The 21,163-nt window shown below is 43.7% G+C and overlaps 3 protein-coding genes and 1 long non-coding RNA gene across 6 annotated transcripts in view; 2 read left to right on the top strand and 2 right to left on the bottom strand.

The window, feature by feature from the left end:
* The first annotated feature begins 40 nt into the window (after positions 1 to 40).
* Positions 41 to 8,386, top strand: chrm5a (cholinergic receptor, muscarinic 5a). The gene is made up of 2 exons (XM_019870128.1): positions 41 to 534; positions 6,448 to 8,386. The coding sequence occupies exon 2, from the start codon at positions 6,503 to 6,505 to the stop codon at positions 8,060 to 8,062; it is 1,560 nt and encodes a 519-aa protein (XP_019725687.1). The 5' UTR covers positions 41 to 534; positions 6,448 to 6,502; the 3' UTR covers positions 8,063 to 8,386.
* Positions 8,387 to 10,153: 1,767 nt separating this feature from the next.
* LOC109516091 (fibrinogen-like protein 1-like protein) lies at positions 10,154 to 12,552 on the bottom strand. Its single transcript, XM_019870300.1, has 2 exons — positions 12,373 to 12,552; positions 10,154 to 11,546 (listed from the first exon to the last, which is right to left on the bottom strand). The coding sequence occupies exons 1-2, from the start codon at positions 12,545 to 12,547 to the stop codon at positions 10,852 to 10,854; spliced, it is 870 nt and encodes a 289-aa protein (XP_019725859.1). The 5' UTR covers positions 12,548 to 12,552; the 3' UTR covers positions 10,154 to 10,851.
* The window catches only part of LOC109516093 (uncharacterized), a 59,816-nt gene continuing 50,052 nt past the window's right edge, over positions 11,400 to 21,163 (top strand). For both annotated transcript variants that reach the window (XR_002168298.1, XR_002168297.1), the window contains exons 1-2: positions 11,400 to 11,481; positions 13,339 to 13,450. This is a non-coding gene — a long non-coding RNA (uncharacterized LOC109516093). The remainder of the gene's footprint in view (positions 11,482 to 13,338; positions 13,451 to 21,163) is intronic.
* LOC109516092 (KATNB1-like protein 1) overlaps positions 13,129 to 21,163 on the bottom strand; it is a 12,060-nt gene continuing 4,025 nt past the window's right edge. The window contains exons 2-10 of one of the 2 annotated variants that reach the window (XM_019870302.1): positions 15,086 to 15,171; positions 14,984 to 15,021; positions 14,646 to 14,883; positions 14,450 to 14,565; positions 14,278 to 14,328; positions 13,704 to 13,793; positions 13,520 to 13,624; positions 13,312 to 13,412; positions 13,129 to 13,239 (exon numbers count right to left, since the gene is read on the bottom strand). In XM_019870302.1, the coding sequence (XP_019725861.1) occupies positions 13,232 to 13,239; positions 13,312 to 13,412; positions 13,520 to 13,624; positions 13,704 to 13,793; positions 14,278 to 14,328; positions 14,450 to 14,565; positions 14,646 to 14,883; positions 14,984 to 15,021; positions 15,086 to 15,166 (828 nt within the window). In that variant the 5' untranslated portion in view covers positions 15,167 to 15,171 and the 3' untranslated portion in view covers positions 13,129 to 13,231. The remainder of the gene's footprint in view (positions 13,240 to 13,311; positions 13,413 to 13,519; positions 13,625 to 13,703; positions 13,794 to 14,277; positions 14,329 to 14,449; positions 14,566 to 14,645; positions 14,884 to 14,983; positions 15,022 to 15,085; positions 15,172 to 21,163) is intronic. The other variant, XM_019870301.1, reaches the window with a different exon arrangement.

Genomic DNA, 21,163 nt, shown 5'->3' with positions numbered 1-21,163 from the left:
CCCCCCGCCCACCCCGGCCTCCCTCCTTCCATCCATCCTCCACCTCCTTCAACTCTCACGCTCTGTGGTTCAGGGGGCTGCATGCTCACTGTCCCGAAACAAGATGAACCAGTCGCTCTCTCTCTTGTCCCTCAGCCACATGCAACCGCATCATCATCATCATCATCATCTGCAGCAGCAGTAGTAACAGTAAAAGAAGAGGAAGAGGAGGAGGAGGATGAAGACGATGTGAAAAAAGGCAGCAACTCCATCGAGCAAAAGTTCTCCTTTGACTCCACGCTGAAGACAACTTAAGAATACGTCGACTTCTTGCGGTCGGCAGGATCGTGACGGTGTGGAGCAGCCGCGGTCCTCGCCCCCTCCCTATTTTCCCCCCCTCCCGTTTGTCCACATTTTGCCTCCCAAGTCAGCGGGATTTCCTCAACCTCTCCCGACTGTGTTATGAACCTCGGAGACGCACTTGACCCCCGCCCCAGAAGACTTCTTGGGCAAGAACAAAAAGGGATTAACGCGAAACTCTCTCACTCTGCCTTGGTGAGTATTTATTTCTTTATTTTGGATCGATTTCTTCGTCTTGGGCAACTCTGAAGCGATTAATAATGCACTTCTTTGATGACTGCTCAAAGGCTTTGACTTTGACCTGGATTTGACAGGAAATAGCAGCGCAAGTGCATGTCTGAAGAGTCTTGGCAGCATGGATTATTAATGTGCACTTTTACCTCATTGAACACTGACGGAAAGTGTAGAAACATTCCCTTCGAGTTTCCATTCCTGTGGTATGTTTTTAAATTTGTGTGTGTGTGTGTGTGTGTGTGTGTGTGTGTGTGTGTGTATATATATATATACCTTTTCCTTTGGAACACCTGCTTGTATCTTCTATATATTTTTGACCATTTAAAAAGTGCCGATCCCTGCAGGGGCTCTTTGCACCCTATTTAATCTATTTTATTGAACTGAATGAAGTAAATGTTTCCCTGAAAGGGCAGAGAATAACACAAAGTATGCAATAACTTCAATATATATCAATATACTTGACATCTGCTATTTAAAAAAAAAACTGATGAATGTAATGAGGTTATTCATATATGCATGTTGTGAGGCAGGAACAGAAGAGCCGGAGGCACAAACTCGGCCAGTAGACACACACAGACAGATTCATATTTAGAAAGTGAGTCAGAGGACACTGTCGTTTCTGCGATGGTACATGAATAAAACCTTCCATCGCATGAACTAAATGGTACATACTTAAATATTCCTTGAAGTGGGTGCTAATGCCATGTCCTTGTGCACTTCAAGTGCATGACTTGGCAGCTACACGGGCAAAGCGCCCCCATTTATTTATTTTATTTTTTTTATTTATTTATTTTTTTACGTGATGACAAGATTGAATGGAGATGCCGTGCATCGAAACCAAAAGCTAAAAAGCTAAGCAGAGCTGCAGTGTTGTTGGATGCAGAGATTAAGGCTGAGTAACCCCGCCGCACACTGAGCAATGCGGCTGAACTATACGCACAAACAAACCTAAGATTACACCATGGCTATTTAAATTTTATTTAATTAGGTCATTACTCATTGTTTTTTAATACAATGCATTATAGAGTACTATATTTCTCCAAAAAAAAAAAAAAACACATTTGGGGCGGGGCAGGACTTATTGGTATTTTCATTCATTCTCTTGCAGGACACACACATACACAAAAAGCAAACAAAAAACCACCAACAGGTTAGTTTCCACTGTAAAGTAAAGCCTCCATGCTGAAACAAGCATACGGTTTGTACAAATAAATGCCTCATTTGCCTTATACTCTCTGCATTTGAGTCATTAAATGCCACCAAGCAACTGGAGGACATACAGCACGTGTATTTCACATTGCACGCAAATACGCTTTGACGTCAAAACATCTTCGCTTCTCCTCCGGTGCACAGAATGCGTTTCTCAGGTGCTCTTCTACATTGCCTTTGACGTCAAAACATCTTCGCTTCTCCTCCGGTGGGTGCACAGAATGTGTTTCTCAGGTGCTCTTCTACATTGTCGCATACTACTGTGGGCACAAGTGCTCACTATGGGTCAGTAGGCTGGCTGCAAGATGCAATAACCAATGTGCCAGATACCTCTGGGCTTCTTTGTGTGTCATACACGCGTGCACACACACACACACACACACACACACGCACATTCAACTCATCCCCTTTTTAATCTCTTCTTTTCGGTCTCTCATCTTCCGACCTCCCCTTTGCACAAATGCCAAACATACGCGATCGGCGCTCAGGTTTGTTGTCCCTCAGCCCAAGTGGAGAGAAGGTTATTAAGCATGGCATCCCTGCTGCAGGAGAGGAGCAACGGGATGACGACAGAAGATGTAGAATTCTATCACTTCAGCTTGACTTTGAAGGAAATTTAAGAATTACTCATTCAGATGGCCCGAGTGCAATATTGATGCTGTCGGGATGTCATGAGGATGAATCGAGTTCTTTTTGTGGCGTGGATTCATAATCTGACGAGGCACAGTTTTTCCACTGATATGAAGATCATACAATTAGAGTCGAGGGGAACTGTTAAGAATACAGGGCAGGTGTAAGGTAAGTGGTTCTGATATCATTGCGCCCCATAGCCCAAAATCTCACACTGTTTCTCGACAAGAAAATACAGTGAAGACAACCAATTGGTCCTACATTATCAAGGCGAATGTTTTATTTTGTCGTCTGTATTTATAATTTTCTTCAGCAAAGGAAAAACCGTTTTATGTGATAGATTTTTTTTTTTTAATAGAATTTTTAATAGACTACTCAAGAGCGACACACGGTGGTCGAGTGGTACATCCAGCTTCACAGTGCCGAGGTCATGGGTTCAATTCCGGGGCTCCGGCCTTCCTGTGTGGAGTTTACATGTTCTCCCGGTGTCCGGGTGGGTTTTCTCCGGGTATTTCGGTTTACTCCCAAACTCCAAAAAACACGCATGGCAGGTGAACGGAACACTCTAAATTGTTCCTAAATGTGAGTGTGAGTGTGAGCGCGGATGACTGTTTGTCTATGTGTGCCCTGCGATTGGCTGCCAACCGGTTCAGGGTGTCCCCTGCCTACTACCCGAAGTCAGCTGTGATTGGCTCCATCACACCCGCAAACCTCGTAAGAATAAAACTGTTTGGGTAACGGATGGATAGATGGATGGATGGATGGATGGAATACTTAACAACCAAAATATTCGATAGAAGGCACTTGAACATCATTTTCGATGGCAGATTGCTATTAACAAAAATCTGCATGAATCATTCTTATTCATGTTATTGTAAAGACATTTTTTGACTTGAGTTCCCCTTCATGTAATGAAATGCAGGTGTCATTTGTGACATCTTATGGCGTTTTTCAGCAGAATAGGTTCCCAAACAAAACCCACAAGTAAGTGACTTTGCGAGCAGCCAACTGTGAATTGATGGGGTTGGGCGATATATAGTGCCTTCAAAAGTGTTCTTAAATTGACAGTCTAGCCATTCCTGAGTTTAACCTGCAGTCTATTTATCTGACAAGAGGAAAATCCTTCTTGCGTGATATATCCCTCACGGTCCTCCGCCCCGTATATCGCCTGCAGACACGAATCGGGTCTCTGCAGCGTGTGATCATATTCCTCCAATGACTTGACAGAGAATGAGATTTGGCAAATTGGAATATGCAGGGAGGAAGTGCATCATTATCATCACACGCGGCTGTGCTGTAAAACTTCCATTCACAAGTCGAGGGAAGGCAGCATGATGACAAACTGAGTCCTGAAATGTAGCGGCAGCTACTTTTCTGCAGCAGGAACTAACGGCTCTTTCAATCAAATCAAACGAATTAAGATGAATTGTATGAGTGGATAGTTGGCAACCTACTTGGCAAATGACGCCGTAATTACAGACGGCGGCATGAATGGTGACATGGCACCCATCTGAACTGGCACGAGCAGCGTGCACCCGATCGTGTCATGCCCACATCACCCCACTTTCATGCCAACCCCACTTCAGCTCCCATCTTTGCGTTTCACAGAGTTCAGGTGCAAATCCGTTTTGCAAATGACATCAGATGCATGAATCCCACACAAAATTATAAGTCAAATTCAATTCAAATTCAAAACAACCAATTCTTGCAACAGCAAAAAAAAAAAAAATGACTAATGATAATTCTATTCCCTCAAGAGCAATTACGACAGATTGGATTTTTAATGCTTCCTAACTTTTTCCTGTTGCGCCAGCGTGTGGCATTATACGCAGTGTGAATGCTGTTACGTAAAATTAGAAAGCCGTGCACTGAAATTATTGTGCGTTTCAATGTGCTTCTTATGAGCACATTATTTTTTTAATGTATTATTCCAGCAGGCTAATGGAGGGCGGGGAGTGGTGTGATGTTGTCATCCTGAAACAAACTCACCCCAACAACAGCCAGACTTCATATTTCCCCAACTGATACATTTTTTTAAGTGTGGGTGAAACATACAGTACAGCGCAGACCAAAAAAAAAGTGCGATTTTCTCAAATTATTTTATAAATCGTCAAGCTATGCTAAGCAAATGGCTGGCATATCTTGGTTTATTACCTTTGTAAGCTTATGTTATACTATTAATTATTATAATTTTATGTTTGAGCATCGATTTATTTCATGTTAAGATGACCTAAATTACATTGTGTCGTTTAATAATTGCTTAAACATGTTTTTTATGTTGATAGCTTCTGATTGGCTGAAGAAAAGCAAAGCAGGAAGTGATTCATTTGCCGAGAAGGTGTTTTTTTGTTTTTTTTTTTTAATGAATCTTTATTCGAACAAGTCATAGTACAATTCTCAATAAACAGAAAACAAAATGAACATGTTATTAATACATATACATATTACAAACATTTAAACAAAAAAAGAAGCCAGGGGATTTTAAACAAAATTTTCAAATAAGGAGCATACAGTTGCCGAGAAGGTGCGTTTTCGATCGTAACTACGGTGCAGACGATTTGGAAATAAAGCTGCGTTCAAGCGGAGTCCATCTCTCCTTTTGCCGTTTCTTAAAGTAGAGATACCCATTCATAAATAACAAACCCCTCAACTTACACCTTTCTTCTTCTTTTAGAGTTATTTCAACAATGTTGCCTTCTCCTTAACAGCGAAGCAAGAAGTTACTGTTCGGGCTCAGTCTAATGATCAGAGATTGGAGTGATGTGATGTGAAATGTTGGACAACACGGTGGGGTCCAATCCAATTCCTGGTGGAGGACCCCCCCCTGGAGACGGGAATGTTATTTGTGTGAGCCTCAGGCTGCTGCTGGAGCTGTCAAGTCAATACTGATGCATGAGGAAGTCATTTGTCAAGGAGGGATATTGTTAGTAAAAAACATTGCATTGGGACACATGTACCAAATAGTGGTCAGTGTTTCGTAACGAAGAAACTAATAAATAATAATGTGATATTGCTTTCACTTTTGAGGTTTACTTTGTGATGGCAAATACACATTTGACAACCTGGTAGGTAACACTCGAAATGCTGAGCTGTTATTGTATTAAACGCAAAGCAACGCGCATGACTATAAATATCAGGTTATGTTTTTTTTGGGCCAAATTGAAACAAGATATGCGAGAGCCTTAAGGTGAAAGTTAAAGGTTACCCTCGATGGGAACACCAACACACAGCGAGTCATAATAATCTTACGCCCGTGAGGGGAAGAGATTGAGTTCTCTGTAGATTCACATATGCAAATTTAATCAGCACATGAGTAGGAAAATTTTGCTATTTTTTGTCGGTCATGAGAAGCACATCACATTAATTTCAAGAGCTACACGTGAAGTTCCCTCAACCTTGATAAACGCGTGTGTCAGCGGAGCCACGGTGAGGCTGCACACATGAAAGCTCAGCGGCGCCATCTGCTGGTGGAAAACGGTTATGCGGCTTGGCGATGATAAATGTTTTGCGGAGTTGCTTGCATTGTAGTTTCTCCAATTTTTGTGTTTATCCCCGCTTTCAAAGACATGAGAGGACAAAAGGACAAAGCAGTGGCAGACCGTGTATAATTTCCCCCCAAAAAAGCATAAGAACAGCATACAATGGTGCCACGTACAGTTCAGAGAATCAATATTCCTCTAGTAATTCAAGACACGTGCTTCAATGAAATACAACAAACCCAGCAGATGCTGATGATTGAATATATTGTTTGTACAGATGTTTTGTTCGACGAATTTGGCCGGGACACGTTTTGGTCTGACCAAACAATGATGATGTCAGTGCTGGCCAGCTGAGAGGAAGAATTTGAAATCTGATTGGTTCAAGAAACTGTCCCATTGCTAATATAGTCGTTGCTCGCGCCAATGCTACTGATTCTGAAGGCCGCGGGGAGAGATCGATTGGATATGCGGAGGAACGCCGCATCATTATTTGAAATGTATGTTATGCATTTACTTTAATCTAACCAATGTTTTTTTTTTTTTTTTTCCTATACAGCAAATGTCAAATTCCGAGTGTTTCTTAATGGCGGGGTCCAACTAAGCCCATAACTATGGAAGAGGAGCATGCCCAGAATGCCACAGGAAACAGCAGTACAATGGGCATCCAACTGGTCACGCACAGTCTCTGGGAGGTGGTCACCATAGCGACCGTGTCGGCCATTGTCAGCCTCATCACCATAGTGGGGAACATCCTGGTGATGCTCTCCTTTAAAGTCAACAGCCAACTAAAGACGGTGAACAATTACTACCTGCTGAGTCTGGCGGCGGCGGACCTCATCATCGGCGTCTTCTCGATGAACCTGTACACCTCCTACATCCTGATGGGTTACTGGGCCCTGGGAAACCTGTCCTGTGACCTGTGGTTGGCCGTGGACTATGTAGCCAGTAACGCCTCGGTCATGAACCTGCTGGCGATCAGTTTCGACCGATACTTCTCGATCACCAGGCCTCTCACCTACAGAGCCAAACGGACTCCCAAGCGGGCAGGCATCATGATCGGTTTGGCCTGGCTGGTGTCTCTCGTTTTGTGGGCACCGCCGATCCTGTGCTGGCAATACTTTGTGGGCAAAAGAACCGTCCCGGAAAGACAATGCCAGATACAGTTTTTCTCAGAACCCATTATAACGTTTGGAACAGCGATTGCGGCGTTTTATATCCCCGTGTCAGTCATGACCATGCTCTACTGCCGGATCTACAAAGAGACAGAAAAAAGGACCAAGGATTTAGCGGAGCTTCAGGGAATGAACCAAGCCGCACAACCCGACGTCACCCAGCCTCGGATTATCCGGTCGTGTTTTAGCTGTAAACTAAAATCGCCGTCACATGACCGCGCTACAGCCTCATCGTCATCCTCATGCAGGAGCCACGTTGCCAAATCCATCGCCTCCACCAACGTGGAGTGTTCCAAAACGGGTCACCCGACCACCTACAACAGCTATGCGTCCTCAGAAGACGAAGACAGGTCCGTGTCCCCCGGGGCCTTGCAGCCCCACTTCGGGAAGCAAGTTTGCGAGGGCAGCAAGAGCGCGGCGGGGAGCAAGAGCGAACAGCTCAGCAGTTACGACGAAGACAGCTTCTTCCAAACGCCACCCAAAAGCAACTCCCAGAGGAGTAGCAAGCGCGTGTCGTACAAGTTCAAGCCGGCGGCCAGAGACACCCTGGCTCCGCACCAGAGCGAAAACGGCGACACCAAAACCGCCTTCTCCTCGGCAGAGTCAGTGAGCCCTCCCGCCGCCTCTTCTCCGTCCAAGGATGTCACGCTGAAGAACCAGATAACAAAGAGGAAGCGGATGGTGCTGATCAAAGAGAGGAAGGCGGCTCAGACCCTCAGCGCCATCCTCCTGGCCTTCATCTTAACGTGGACGCCGTATAACATCATGGTGCTCATTTCCACCTTCTGCTCGGACTGCATCCCCGTCTCCCTGTGGCACCTCGGCTACTGGCTGTGCTACGTCAACAGCACCGTCAACCCCATGTGCTACGCCCTCTGCAACAAGACTTTTCAAAAGACCTTCCGCATGCTTCTATTATGCCAATGGAAGAAGAAGCGCATTGAGGAAAAACTCTACTGGTATGGACAAAACCCAACGGCGGCCTCCAAACTTACTTGAACTCTTTTTCGGCGGTTCAAAAAGCTATTCAAGTTGATCTTCTATGGCAGTTGGTCGCCCCCAATTATACCAGACTGGGGCGGGACAATCTCAAACGCGTAAAGTTTACCCGTATAGGTCAGAAGGAAAAATGTATGCGGTTCATAAAGTAAAACTGCATCCAAACGTGTTTTTGGTTCCACTGGTTGTTTTCAAGCGAGCTTATAATAGGCCAAAGAACGAAATAACCAAAACTGTCCAACTCTGGCTGAGATAATGGCAGAAAAAGTAGCCGGATATAACTCAGTGTCCAATGGCAACGGTGGACACACACACACACACACACACACACACACACACACACACACACACACACACACACACACACACACACACACAAAATGTTGCTGTCAGCATGCTAACTACACACAAAACGGAAAGGTGAAAATGTTTTCCAAAACTTTTTCGATATCATTTTAGAAAGTCAAACCACTCTGATTTCAGCCTCTCAAATGCGAATACGTTCTGATTTGTTGATCAACAGGAGCATCTGTGGACATCATCTCGAACTGAAAACTTTTTTTGCCTGTTTTCTGACCATTCTCAGCCGTGAGGCCCAACCAAAAACTCATCACAAAAAGATCAATAATCCCCAAATTGATCATTTTCAAAACAATGTGTTTCAGACACTTGAGGTATCATTTTCCGTCACTACCCAAAGATGGGACCAGCTCATTCAAGAAAAACAAGCACAGAGCGACCACTAATTCAATTGTTAATTTTTTTAGACTATACATTTACCTTATGCGAAGTAATGTTTTTAGTTTTGATTATTTGCTATCTGTGAAAGCAGTGCTTTACATGACATCAGTCTGTGACGCAAAAAAAAAACAAAAAAAAACTCGGACCACTTTTCTATGCTGTACAATATGTTCAAATCAAGAAGTGTTTTTTTGTTTTTTTTAATTGTTGTCTCTAGCTTTAAAACAAACGCTGATACTTGCATGCAGAAAATGTAACAATTGAAACACATTTCACACTGGGCCATGTTTGTATTCAAGATGCATATTTTGGAACGCAAAGCTTTCGGTCCTGATTACTCATATGAACCCTTTGAAATTCTCAACAGTAAATGTTACGGGAACATGTATTTGCCACATTAATAGGCTGGTCACGCTTCCAATGCGAAAGACTGCAAATTCAGTTCAATCACCACCTGATCTCACGTGGCATTTGCCAATCATTATTTTAATGTCAACATTTGCATTTTCCACCTGAAGGCTGCTAATCGCCATTGAACATTTCACAGACATCCACATTACAATATTCGAAAGCCAAAAGTAAATTTTCTTGCTGACTTTTAAGTTAGGGTAAGTTTTCAAAATGTGAAATGGCTGCAAGCCTCACCCACAATGTTACGTTACAGCTGTAATTGTGGCTACAAGAAGGGACTTCGTTTTTTTTCTTTTTATATATACAACATCAGATTCATGTTCCCGCGTTCACATAATTTAACTCATGATTAAATAATCCTACATTAAAAACATACTGTAACTGTAACTATGTAAAAAGTCTTTAAAAGGTCTCCGTGACGTTTCGAGAGAGAAGTATTTTTCATACTAGCCGCCAGGGGGAGCTTTTTCCCGCCGCTGTTCTGTCTGAACTGGTGCACTGATACAAAAAAATGGGGGAACGGTGGGGGTAAGTTGTTTTTCTGTTTCGTAGTTAGTATCAGGGAAATTTCAGAGGCAGGATGGCGTCTGTGTGAAAGGGGACAGCGCGAAGACCGGTTGGGTTGAAAGTCAGTCGAGCTTTTAATTATTGTGCTATTGTTTACAAGCACCGGCAGGTGTGGCAGCGTCCTGCTTTGCTGGGCACCATTAAACCTTAGTGCGCTTCGTCTTCACGATATTTATACAACAGCACTTCCATATGCCTTTCTGAAATAAAGTCATCATCATCAAGTCGCGATTTCTAAATAGTTCTTTTTCAAAACACAGTCGCAAAGCCAATATTTTTCTCTTTTTGGAAATATTTTTTTTTTCAACCAGGAAGTGAAATGTGTGCATTTCAAATGTTTCGTGATGTTATGTATAAGGAAAACTAAGCTGGTTGTTTTTAAATTTTTTATTGTTTTATTTGTTGCTGCTATGCTTCTGTATTTTAGAAACTGTGTTCATGCTTTTTCAAATAAATATCCATGTGCTGCAGATTTTTTGGGGACTTGATGTCTTATGCATAGCTGTTAATCTTTAGTTCCCAGTAACCGACTTAGCTTGAGTATTTATTTTTATTTCAATATTTGAATTCAGATTACTGTAGATTTCTGTTCTTTCTACTTCTCATTTTTTTTCAAAATAGACTTGTTATTTTTTTCACCCCTTGCGGTTGACGACGCAATGTAAATAGAGACGTGAAGTCAACCGCGGTTGAACTACAAAGCGGAACGTGAACCGGGGAGCATGAACAACGATGATGCGACTAACTTGGAAAAGCAAGCTATTCCCCATCCATGGCCAGAATAACGAGAAGCTTTTTTTTTTTTCCCCTAATGTTGTCAGCGACAAGAATGATTGATGGCAAGCGTGTTATCTTGTGCGAGCTAGTTGACAGGTATTCATTTTTACTATTTCATTTGTACATTTCTGAGTCTCTAATTGTTTTACTTTGACCTTCATAAAGCGATGAATCATACCAGTCTTTTCTACCCAAGTGCCTGTACATTTACGTATGGACAGAGTGCGAGAATTTTTGCCACCTCTGCTTGACAGTTGCTCGGCGCCACCTTGTATCTCGTGCTAAAAATGTCCTCATAGCTCATCCTTTTTACAGTCGCTGCAATGAACGGGTTTAACAGTTTCTGACGGTTTCACCATCATCCATGCGTACTTGCACAGTCGCTCCTTGTTGCAGTCCTTTTGCCAATAGATGACATTCCTGCGGTTGAGATTAGCACCAGCGCAGGCGTCGTACCACCAACCTCCACCGGCTACCCCCTGAAACTCCAACTTGGCACAGTTCTGGAAGTAGTTATCGTTGTCTCTGTCCTTGGTGGTGAATTTCTGATTATCGTGCAGGTAGTGCTCGGTGTGCTGCATGAGGGCGTCCCCGGCCGTGCCCTGGAACAAACCCAGCCTCAGCCTGTACGCCGATGATTCGTCCTCCACCAGGAAAGGGTCATACTCTCCCGTTTTTGTCACGGCGTCACGGTCCACAAGTTTTACTCCCAGCTTATAGCGTGCTGGGCCTGCGCTGAGCTGGTGAAGATATTCATTCCCCAGCCAGTGATCCCCAGTGACGTACCCAAAACCATGCTTGTAGTCGGCCCACGCTCGGTCAAAGCTGACGCTGCTGTTCACGGTGATGTGCTGCACGATGGTCCATCCTCCTTCCCGCATGGCGCAGTACACCACGATGGCGGAATCCCCCGGCCGGATCAGGTACACACCATCTCTGGCGTGACCCGAAGAGCTCAGGAGCATTTCATGACAATCTCTCGGTAGCACTGTGGGGACGAGCACAGCCGTTAAATTTGAAGGGAGGAAAAAAAAAATATATATATATTAATCATGACTGTTCTTTTAAGTTACATAGAGTTAAAAAAACTGCTTGCTTTATTCTGTTTATATTGAATACAAAGATTAACCACATATTATAGTCTCTCTTCTGTCTATAATTCAAAGCCATTCTGTGACATGGCATAATTTGCCACGTGTGTCACAGAACAGTGGTTGGGAATCACCCCGATAAGTTGAGAGATTTCCATATTTGGCATGTTTAATAAGCCAATCTATTTCTATTTGTCACCACCAGTGTGGGACAAATAAAGGATATCTTATCTTATCTTATCTTATCTTATTTTATTCTGTAAAACTGCTGACACAGCAGTGATGCAACGAGCTGAGTACACTGACGGCACATTGTCTCTTGGCCCCCAAAAAAACCCCAGCAAAACCTTGAACATTTGCCACAAGATTACAACAATTTGTTTGCCGTGCTTTTACCAAGGTACACAAATGATGTCAGAGGAAAATCATGAGTCACTAAGTCATTTAGGCCCCAAGTGTGGAATTTGACACATCGCACGTTAGAAGATTCCACCGATGATCAAGACAATTAGATGAAGCCTTGAAAAGTAATCACTGCCGCCATGTCAAACAAAGTGCACACACATGCTTATGATCAGATTTGGAAAGAATGACTTTCCTTCACGCCATATTTGGATTCATTTGAATTTTTTTTCTTCTTATTGCTGTTCAATCAAAGGACGTTCACATCTTTGCAATAACTTAGCACCTCGCTTTCACTTGATCGACCAAAACGGAATCTACCTCTCATTCCGTAGTTCATGACCACATGATGCTGATCAGCGGGGAGGAGATGCACGTTCTCCGCTCGGAGATGCTCCGCGTTGACTCCAAATAGACTCGGCAAGAGGAAAAGCATGAGCCGCACGAAGCAAACGTCAAATGTCATCATCTTCCTGCTGACACGTATTCGATGCATCGAGCACGAGTGACTTTTAAAAAAAAAACACGTAAAACCTCGCCACTGAAAAAAAAAGTCTTACCGACACTGGAGTCACCACAGTAAAAAAACAAAATGTCGGCAGATTTTTTCTCCCACAGTGCCGCTTTAATCAAGCACACATTAAAAAGCAATGGGCCGTCCCTTTTCAATCACGGCCGGACTTCGGCCTCAACGTCACCTCAACAATGGCAGACGACAACCCTTCCGCTTATCTGTGTCAAGTCAGATAAAGCCACATGTGAGTGGTAAAATGAGTCAGCTCGTATTTCTCGCCAACTCAAATCCCCCTCAAGTGCTTCTAAGGCTGAAGTCCAGCTCAGGCTGGACCCTTTAAAAGTTCAGCTCCTAATAAATGCCCGCTCAGCTCAAATGCGTTCAAGGTTAAAAAAAAAAAAAATCAAAGAAATCATCAGACCCCTTCCTGGAACCAACAATGTAATCAACACATTTAATGGTCACCGCTAGACAGCAACGCGTCAACAAACATGCCGTACGGAACTTCTCTCGTCTTGCCTGGACGACAGAATAGTAAATCACTTTCAGTTTAGAATTACATGAGACCGCTGCGCATTTTCAGAACCTCAAGGGATGGATTTGTACTTGAGGAAAGTTTGTTTTCTGGCTCTTCATTCATGGAAAGTAAGTTGAGACAGGAAGACATCAATGACCTGTTGGGAAAATATGATATACGATCAGGGAAACTTTCTGGTTTTTAGACAGCATCGCGGTGATACGTGCACCTTTGACCTTTGCCACGTCTCCCGCAGCTCCGGGAAAAGACTTCAGCTTTGGCTCCCGATGCCATAACTCCAGCAACTGCTGATTAAAGACGGGGAAGTTTCTGCAACACGGATGAACCGGACCGTGAACGCAAACGTGGTAAGAAATGCGCTTTGCTTGACGTTTGTTGGATCGTTAGCTTACCGAAATAAGTGCGAAAACACCTACCTATCCAAATAAGCCTCAGTGGATCCAGTGCACCCACTTGCTTTCAGAGGTTCCCGCCAGCGTTTCAAAACCGAATGGATCCACGTTAAACCAACGATGACATATCTAAGCGGACCGAGACGACTCAACTTATACGCGGTCGCGGTCGAGTGTGACGGCAGCTCACGACGAGATTGAAACTCACCCTTCGTAAGGACTGATGAGGACCTTGTGCACCAATGGGAACAGGTCCACGCAACAGCCGATGGTGATGTCGGAGGAGTCGTGATCCAAGCTGCGGAGAACATTGGACTAGACCAGGGGTCGGCAACCCAACATGTTGAAAGAGCCATATTGGACCAAAAACACTAAAAACAAATATGTCGGGAGACGCGAAAAATAAAAGCCTTAGATAAGCCTTGTAATGGAGGCAACACATGCTGTATGTATCTATATTAGCAGACTATCAAACTAAGTTGGCTACAAATACACAATGATGCTACCGCATGTTACCGCAAACGCGCGCATACGCACGCACTTACACGCGCATGCCATAAAGAGCAACAGCCATAACGGCCGCTATGATGAACGAGGCATGGGACGCACTTTTCCACTGAATCTTTTTCCATCTTCAAACATTTTTGAAAAAGCTCCAGGGAGCCACTAGGGCGGCGCTAAAGAGCCGCATGCGGCTCTGGCGCCGCAGGTTGCCGACCCCCTGACTAGACTCACATTGATTTCACTCGTAGTCAGTAACGCTGTCGCTGTTATGAGCTTACCATCTGCTGATGAGAGGGAGCATGTCAACAAAGACACCGGTGTCTTGGATTCTGTGGAGCGCAGATGAATCATGAGTTAAAGTGAACGAAAGCGTCAAAGTACTTCATGATGATGGATTGTCTCACTTGTATTACAGGTGGTCTACTAAATCAATGAAGCACTGTACAGTACCTCTGGAAGTATGTTATCAACTCTCCAAAATGTCTTTTCCATAGTGATAAGGCCACTTTAAGTCTCAGGTTTCTTCCAAGGAGCACTTCGGTGATTGTGCTGTGGTCCCTTGTGAGCTGAAAAAAAAAAAAAATCAGACAAAGCTACAATGATTCCGAATAATCGACCATGACATAAGGTGACTTTTATTTCTGACCTCAGCAAGTTTCGAATACTCATCGTGTTGAAAAGCAGTCCTTCCCGTCATGTGGTTGCCGTCTGGCATCAACACCTGAGGGTCCGTGTCAAACATCTCCTGCCTCTTGTTGTCTTTGTTTGCCGCATCATGCGTCCTGCCTGAACCTTGGGGCTTTTTCCGAGCCATCACCAAATGACGCGTCTTCCTCTTGTAAGACACGACTCGCTTGACTCTGCCCGGATTGTTGCCGGAGTGACTGACGGGACACATGACAAGCGGGAGGGCGCGGGGGGACTATTCAGTCAATCTATCAACAAAGTGACATCGTTCACTTGTGGTGATCATAAAGGCCACACCTCTTCTTGTTGGACTCCTCCTTTTTAGCACCATCTGTCTGAAACCGTAAAAATAAATACTTGAAACATAGGACTTGAGTGAGGACAAAAATGCAGAGTTACCTTGTTATCCGCACGAGCAGACTCAATCTCCAGGGTCGCTTCACGATGTTGGTCTTCCAAATCTTCCAAATTGGAGTCCATTATACCTTGAGAAACAGATGCATTCATGATAACTGCCTCTAAAGTGTGTAGTTTGCCTGTTCTTCCGGTGCATGCATGAGTTTACTTCTCAGGGTACTCTGGCTTCCTCCCACACTTCAAAAAGATTCCTTTTCGTTTCATTGAAGACTCGAAATTGTCCATAGGTGTGAATGTGAATGGTTATATTGGGATTGGCTGACAATTGCTCCTGTTACTACTGGTACCCAACCACTCACCCAAAAACAGTGAGGCTCCAGCTTACGCGTGAGAAAATTGATAGATTGACTTTTTACTTGTGGTTATGTAAAAAAAAAAAAAAAAAAAAAAAATCAGTCTACCCGCCCCTCGTTCAAATTAACGAAAATCATGTTTGACTACCTGTGCCAAAATTTAGACATGGTTTCAGCAGGGGTAAAATTTAGACATTTTTCTGCCACCATAATATAAAGAAAGAACATTTTTAAAATATCGCGTTTCCATTCGGTTCGATATGGTTGTGTTTTTTTAACATGCAACAACATGTAAAAGCTCTCCAAGGCCCAAACTACATTATCACCGTTACATTTGCTTTCGGGAGGCTCGGCCTATGACACGCCTGAGATTGTCTCTTCCTAATATCGTGTATTCAAATAAGACATTTGCCCACTAAAGACTCCTGACAGCAAATTTCCTTCAACGCGTAAATACTTTCAACTCCACTCTGATCTTCGACCAACGCCGCAGTGACAGATGAGATAAACTGACCTGTTCTGTTCCCAACGGCATTCCACTATTTATTATCTTTGGGTGTCCGGGCCCTCGGCTGTGGGTAAGGCCGACATCATTTGTGGCATTTTTGTGAAATGCCATAAGCCTGCGGTGAAAGGTGAGACTTGGGGTCATGCCGCCGCAAACATTTCAGGAATAAAATAACATTTGAAAAACCACACATTTCGAGTCCCGACATCGCAGACGCTGATCGGAAAACCTTGCAGCTGCCATCTGTGATATTTCGAGGGGTTTATTTTTCAGATTATTTTTCTTCAAATAAGCTTTATTAATGCAAATGCCGACAGAATGTTAATAGAATCAGCAAAAAAATAATGACCGTGAACCATTCGAGCTGTGTTTTCATTTGGAGCTGGAATGTATTAAAAGCAATAAAAGCACAGACCACCACCGGGGATGGACAGTCCTAATTTGGATAAATTGTGCATATTGTAATGTTAATCTCTCATTTCATCCGATCATATATCCAGTTCTGTGCCATGCCAGACACTGAAAGGTGCCTGGAAATTGCATAACCCTTATGAGACACTTGACAAAATGACAGGTTGTTAAATCATTGCCCTTTTTAACTTATATTTTTCAATAATTGTTGGTTTAATTTCAAACTGTCAGGATGCAGTCAGAGTGCCTCGTCGTTGTGGGTTTTCTCCCACATTCTAAAAAATATGCACGTTAGGTCAATTCGGAATTTCCCGATGGCCACCACCCCCCCAGGCAGGGATGAGATTCACCGTTTCAGATTTTATATATATATAGATATTTTGTTTTTTCTTAGTACCTTTTCATTTTTATCCATCTGTTCTCTACCGCTTATCCGGGGGTCAAGTCTTGGGAGCAACAGCTTAAGCAGGGAAGCCCAGACTTCCCTCTCCCCAGCCACTTCTTCCAGCTCTTCCCAAGGGATCCCGAGACATTCCCATGCCAGCTGGGAGACATAGTCTCTCCAGGATGTCCTGGTTCTTCCCAGGGGCCTCCTGCCAGTGGGACATGCCCGGAACACCTCACCAGGGGAGGCGTCCGGGAAGCATCCTAATCAGATGCCTGAGCCACTTCATCCGGCTCCTCTCGACGTGGAGGAGAAGTGGCTCGACTCTGACCCCCTCCCGGATGGCCGAGCTTCTCACCTTATCTCTAAGGCTGTGAGGGTGTGACAAATCGTACCGGTAAATGATTCCATAAAATCTACGGCGGCTCTCCTTGCTGCTTCCCAACACTAGAAGCCAAACTTCCTACCATGTAACCAGGTTGCCGTCGATGTTTATATGTCTGGCCTTGCCAACTGCACTAACGCGGTTTTACGGAGAAACCACTAACAGTAGTCTCTTGTTCTTGGCACCACATCCCGACATCAAGAAAAACGTCCCCGCGTTAGACCTAACAGACTTCTCCATCCTTCAATGTGAGTTTTGTTCTGCGGTGTTGAAAGGCCAAAAAAAGTAGCAGGCCTCTTGTTTTTCTGCCCCCATCCTTGCTCCGTGTTGCGCTATTGCTAAACTTCTTTTTCCAAGCTTTAAGCCTGACGGGTAAAAAGGCAATTTAAACAGGACTGACCACAGAATGTTTCAGTCAGCATTCCTGCAGGATGAGCGAAACGGGAGAATATGCTCAGGCCCCAATCAAGACGCTCTTTGTTCACCGGGCACATTGTGTGGTTTAATCAGTCCAAGAATGGCACTGTCGCTGGGCAAAAACCAAGTCCTGTGATTAGAGTTACTTGTGCTTCCTAAAGAATACAACATCAGGATTAAGCGGGCATTTAGGGGACTCCGAAGCTCATCGGATGATGAAAGGGAGAAAGTGACGTGGTGGGGAATGTCTCACGGGGACAGTTTAAGACTCAGCTCATCCACATTGAATGTGATGTCCAGGCGATTTCGATCTTTCATTTTATTTTAATGGCAAAGCAAGCAAATGGGAACAAGCGATTGGTTACAGATCGGAGCATGACGCATATGTCAAGCAGAACTCCCACAGTATGGATTACACAAATATACTGTACATTGATTATAGAGAAAACATTTCCACAGATTTAAACCCTTGTGGTGAACTTATTGTGTGATTAGTCCTTGACGAGGACGCACGGGATTGGTTTTGATTCGAAGAGATTTCGTTGATTTATCCATCCATCACTTTTCGATACCACTTATTGTCTTTGCGGTTGCGAGTGAGCTGGATTCCATCCCAGTTGACTTTGGGCGAGAGGCGGGGTACACCCTGGACTGGTCGCCAGCCAGCGGCAGTTCATCGATCGTGTTTACTTTGAAACTGTTGGCACGCACACGAATGGCTTTTATTACACTTTCTAACCACCAGAGGGCAGCATGAATCCATGTGTGAAAACGGACCCGCTTCGGTTTTGAATATTCATTGAGCTTGAGCGCGTCAACAATAGCACAGACAGACCTGTATGTTTTTTCCCTTATATACTAAATGAATTTAAAAAAAAACACCCTAATTGACATTTTTTTTCACCTTTGAATCTAATTCGCCAAGACACAAAATGAAGTATTTAAAAATGTGTTTCTTTTGTACAAGTTCTACACAGGTTTGTTTTTTTGGGGGGGGGGGTACGCTGAGGCTGTGTTGGATCAAATTTGACCCCTGTCGACTGAAAAGGATTTTGTATTCGCTGGTGTGTTAAATCAATAATATAATGGCCATGGTGGGGATCTTGAAACTGTACATGCAACTAATGTTATTGTGAGGATATTCTTGGCCAAAGTCAATGTGTGAATGGAAAATGCACAGTTTGTACCTATGAGGCAATTCAACTGTATACCTCAAAACCGTGTCTTCACAGAAACAACATGACTAATTAGTTATTTCCTTGTTTTTGTTTTGTCTCTCGTACAAGATTTGCTGTTTTCTGGTGACACCGAATTCTGCATCTTTTTATGAAGTGCTTGTTGTGTATGCGTGGCTGAGCAACTCCATTTCGTGTCAATCTTACATAACATTACGTAAAACGATCCTCCCCGGCAGCAAATTAATGACCCATGTAGAAGAAGAAATCCTGCTGTCTTCAAGATGGATTAAAAAAAAAAAAAAAAACCTCAACGCAATAGGTAAATGGGCATCGGGGGGAGCTTTCCATGAAATATTTCCAGGTGTCTTTTTTGGACATCTTTTCCCAATTCCATTCTGCATATCCCTTGGCTTTTAAAGGACAAATTTTCTCTTGCCTGCAAAGAACCGAAGAACATCTGTATCAACTAGGTAGCTCATGGTGCATCCTTGATGGCAATAACTTTACATTAGCGGCACTTAAAATGGTCATGGATCGTAAGGGGTGTATTTAAAGGCCTCCTCTGTCGAGTGACAAGTGTTTCAAATAGATCCAACTCAGCTGTATGGCCTCTAATGACTCATCTCAACTTCAGCCCAGGCTCCCCCAAGGTGCCCCAGTTTTGCAAAATGTGGCTCCAGACATCGACCGCAATGACAGCAACTGCAGTCAACTCTGATCTTGCAGCTCCCCTCTGAAAAACCAATGGGTGTTGTCAAGGAATCAGTGTCCATTCGAACTCCTTTAATTTAGGGGATGCAGCTGATGGCCTGGCTACAGATATAGCGATTCCATTTTTTTTTCCCCCAAACAGGCACTTCTTTGAAAGTTCAAAGAAGACATTACCAACACAAATTAATGGTCATGATGCTGAGGGATGTAATGTATATTTCCATACATTCCTGACTCCACTGGTAAAGCTGACATACAGTACTGTCCCCAAATTGAAAATTATGGAGTTGGTGAAAAGAATCTTCACATGGAAAACACCACATTTGAGTCTTTTGAGATAATTGCCAATGACTGTTTTACATTTTGTTTAAAAACAACAAAAACTGATGGTCAAGACAAAGGTACTTATTTTTCATCCATCCATTTTTTGATCAGGGGGGTGCTGGAGCCTATCCCAGCTGTCTTCGCGCGGTAGGCAAGGGACACCCTGAACCTGTTGCTGAGATAATTGCCAATGACTGTTTTACATTTTGTTTATAAACAACAAAAACTGATGGTAAAGAAAAAGGTACTTATTTTTCATCCATCCATTTTTTGATCAGGGGGGTGCTGGAGCCTATCCCAGCTGTCTTCGCGCGGTAGGCAAGGGACACCCTGAACCTGTTGCTAGCCACTCGCAGGGCACACAGAGACAAACAACCATCCGCGCTCATACTCACACCAAGGGACAATTTAGAGTGTTCAATTAGCCTGCCATGCATGTTTTTGGAATGTGGGAGGAAACCGGAGTACCCGGAGAAAACCCAACACCGGCCCGGGGAGAACACGCAAGCTCCACACAGCAAGGTCGGTGCCGGGATCGAACCCGCAACCTCTGCACTGTGAGGTCGGCGCACTAACCAGTGCATCGTTTTCCAATTGTCTATTTTATAGACAGCTTCGGACTCGCTCATCTGCTGTTCAGAATAGCAATTAGCCTGATTTGCTTTCACTATTTTGATCGCTGCTAGCCTTAAAAGATTCCTGCGAATTTCTCCACTGTGAGACAAATAAAGTTTTTTTCTTGAGTTTGACTGTAGGACTTGCTGCGAGAAACAAGGGCAGGGGTGCTAATGAAGGCTCCATCTTTGTTGCCCAAAATGTTAAATCCAATAATGCGCGGTGAACAACTGTGTGATAATGAGACCACAACATGCCCCAACCAACATCCGGTATTATGCTATAAGCCTGGAGAAACTTTTTTTTTTTTTAATTAGATCGGTAGCCTCTATTTATATCATACTTATGATGAAATATAAAGTATCCTTACGTGAAACCAGTCAGTGGCGTAAAAAAAAAAAAATAATAATAATAATAATTTTTAAAAAATTTAAAATTCAGGACCCCCCTGTTGTGCTGAAAATTTTTCAATGACGATTGATTAATTGACTCGGACTCAACTTTAAGCACGTTACAGTCGACTGCAAAACATTTTTGTCCTTCAACCCTTCTTGTTCACAAGATACCTGCAGTAGAAACAGGCCCTAAACGTTCCGGTAAGTGGTAGACATTTAATGAACTGTCAAGATGCAAGCAGATGAGTGCTGAACTTTGTGCCTTCTATCCGAGGGATGATACAAAGGAGCTATACATCTGCAGGGGTGACTCATTACCACCTACAGGAGTCCCCTCAGACAGGAAGATGTCTGCTTGTCAACTCCAAGACAGCTGCCCACTCCTACAAGAAGTCGCTGTGACTAAACAGCCACAGACCCGCTGGCCCCGAGCCTGGC

This window comes from Hippocampus comes, unplaced genomic scaffold (genome assembly GCF_001891065.2).
Source record: "Hippocampus comes isolate QL1 unplaced genomic scaffold, H_comes_QL1_v1.1 scaffold43, whole genome shotgun sequence".
In the NCBI taxonomy this organism is placed as follows: domain Eukaryota; kingdom Metazoa; phylum Chordata; class Actinopteri; order Syngnathiformes; family Syngnathidae; genus Hippocampus; species Hippocampus comes.
Note: the sequence above shows the minus strand (reverse complement) of the source record. Positions and strands in the feature narration are given on the sequence as shown.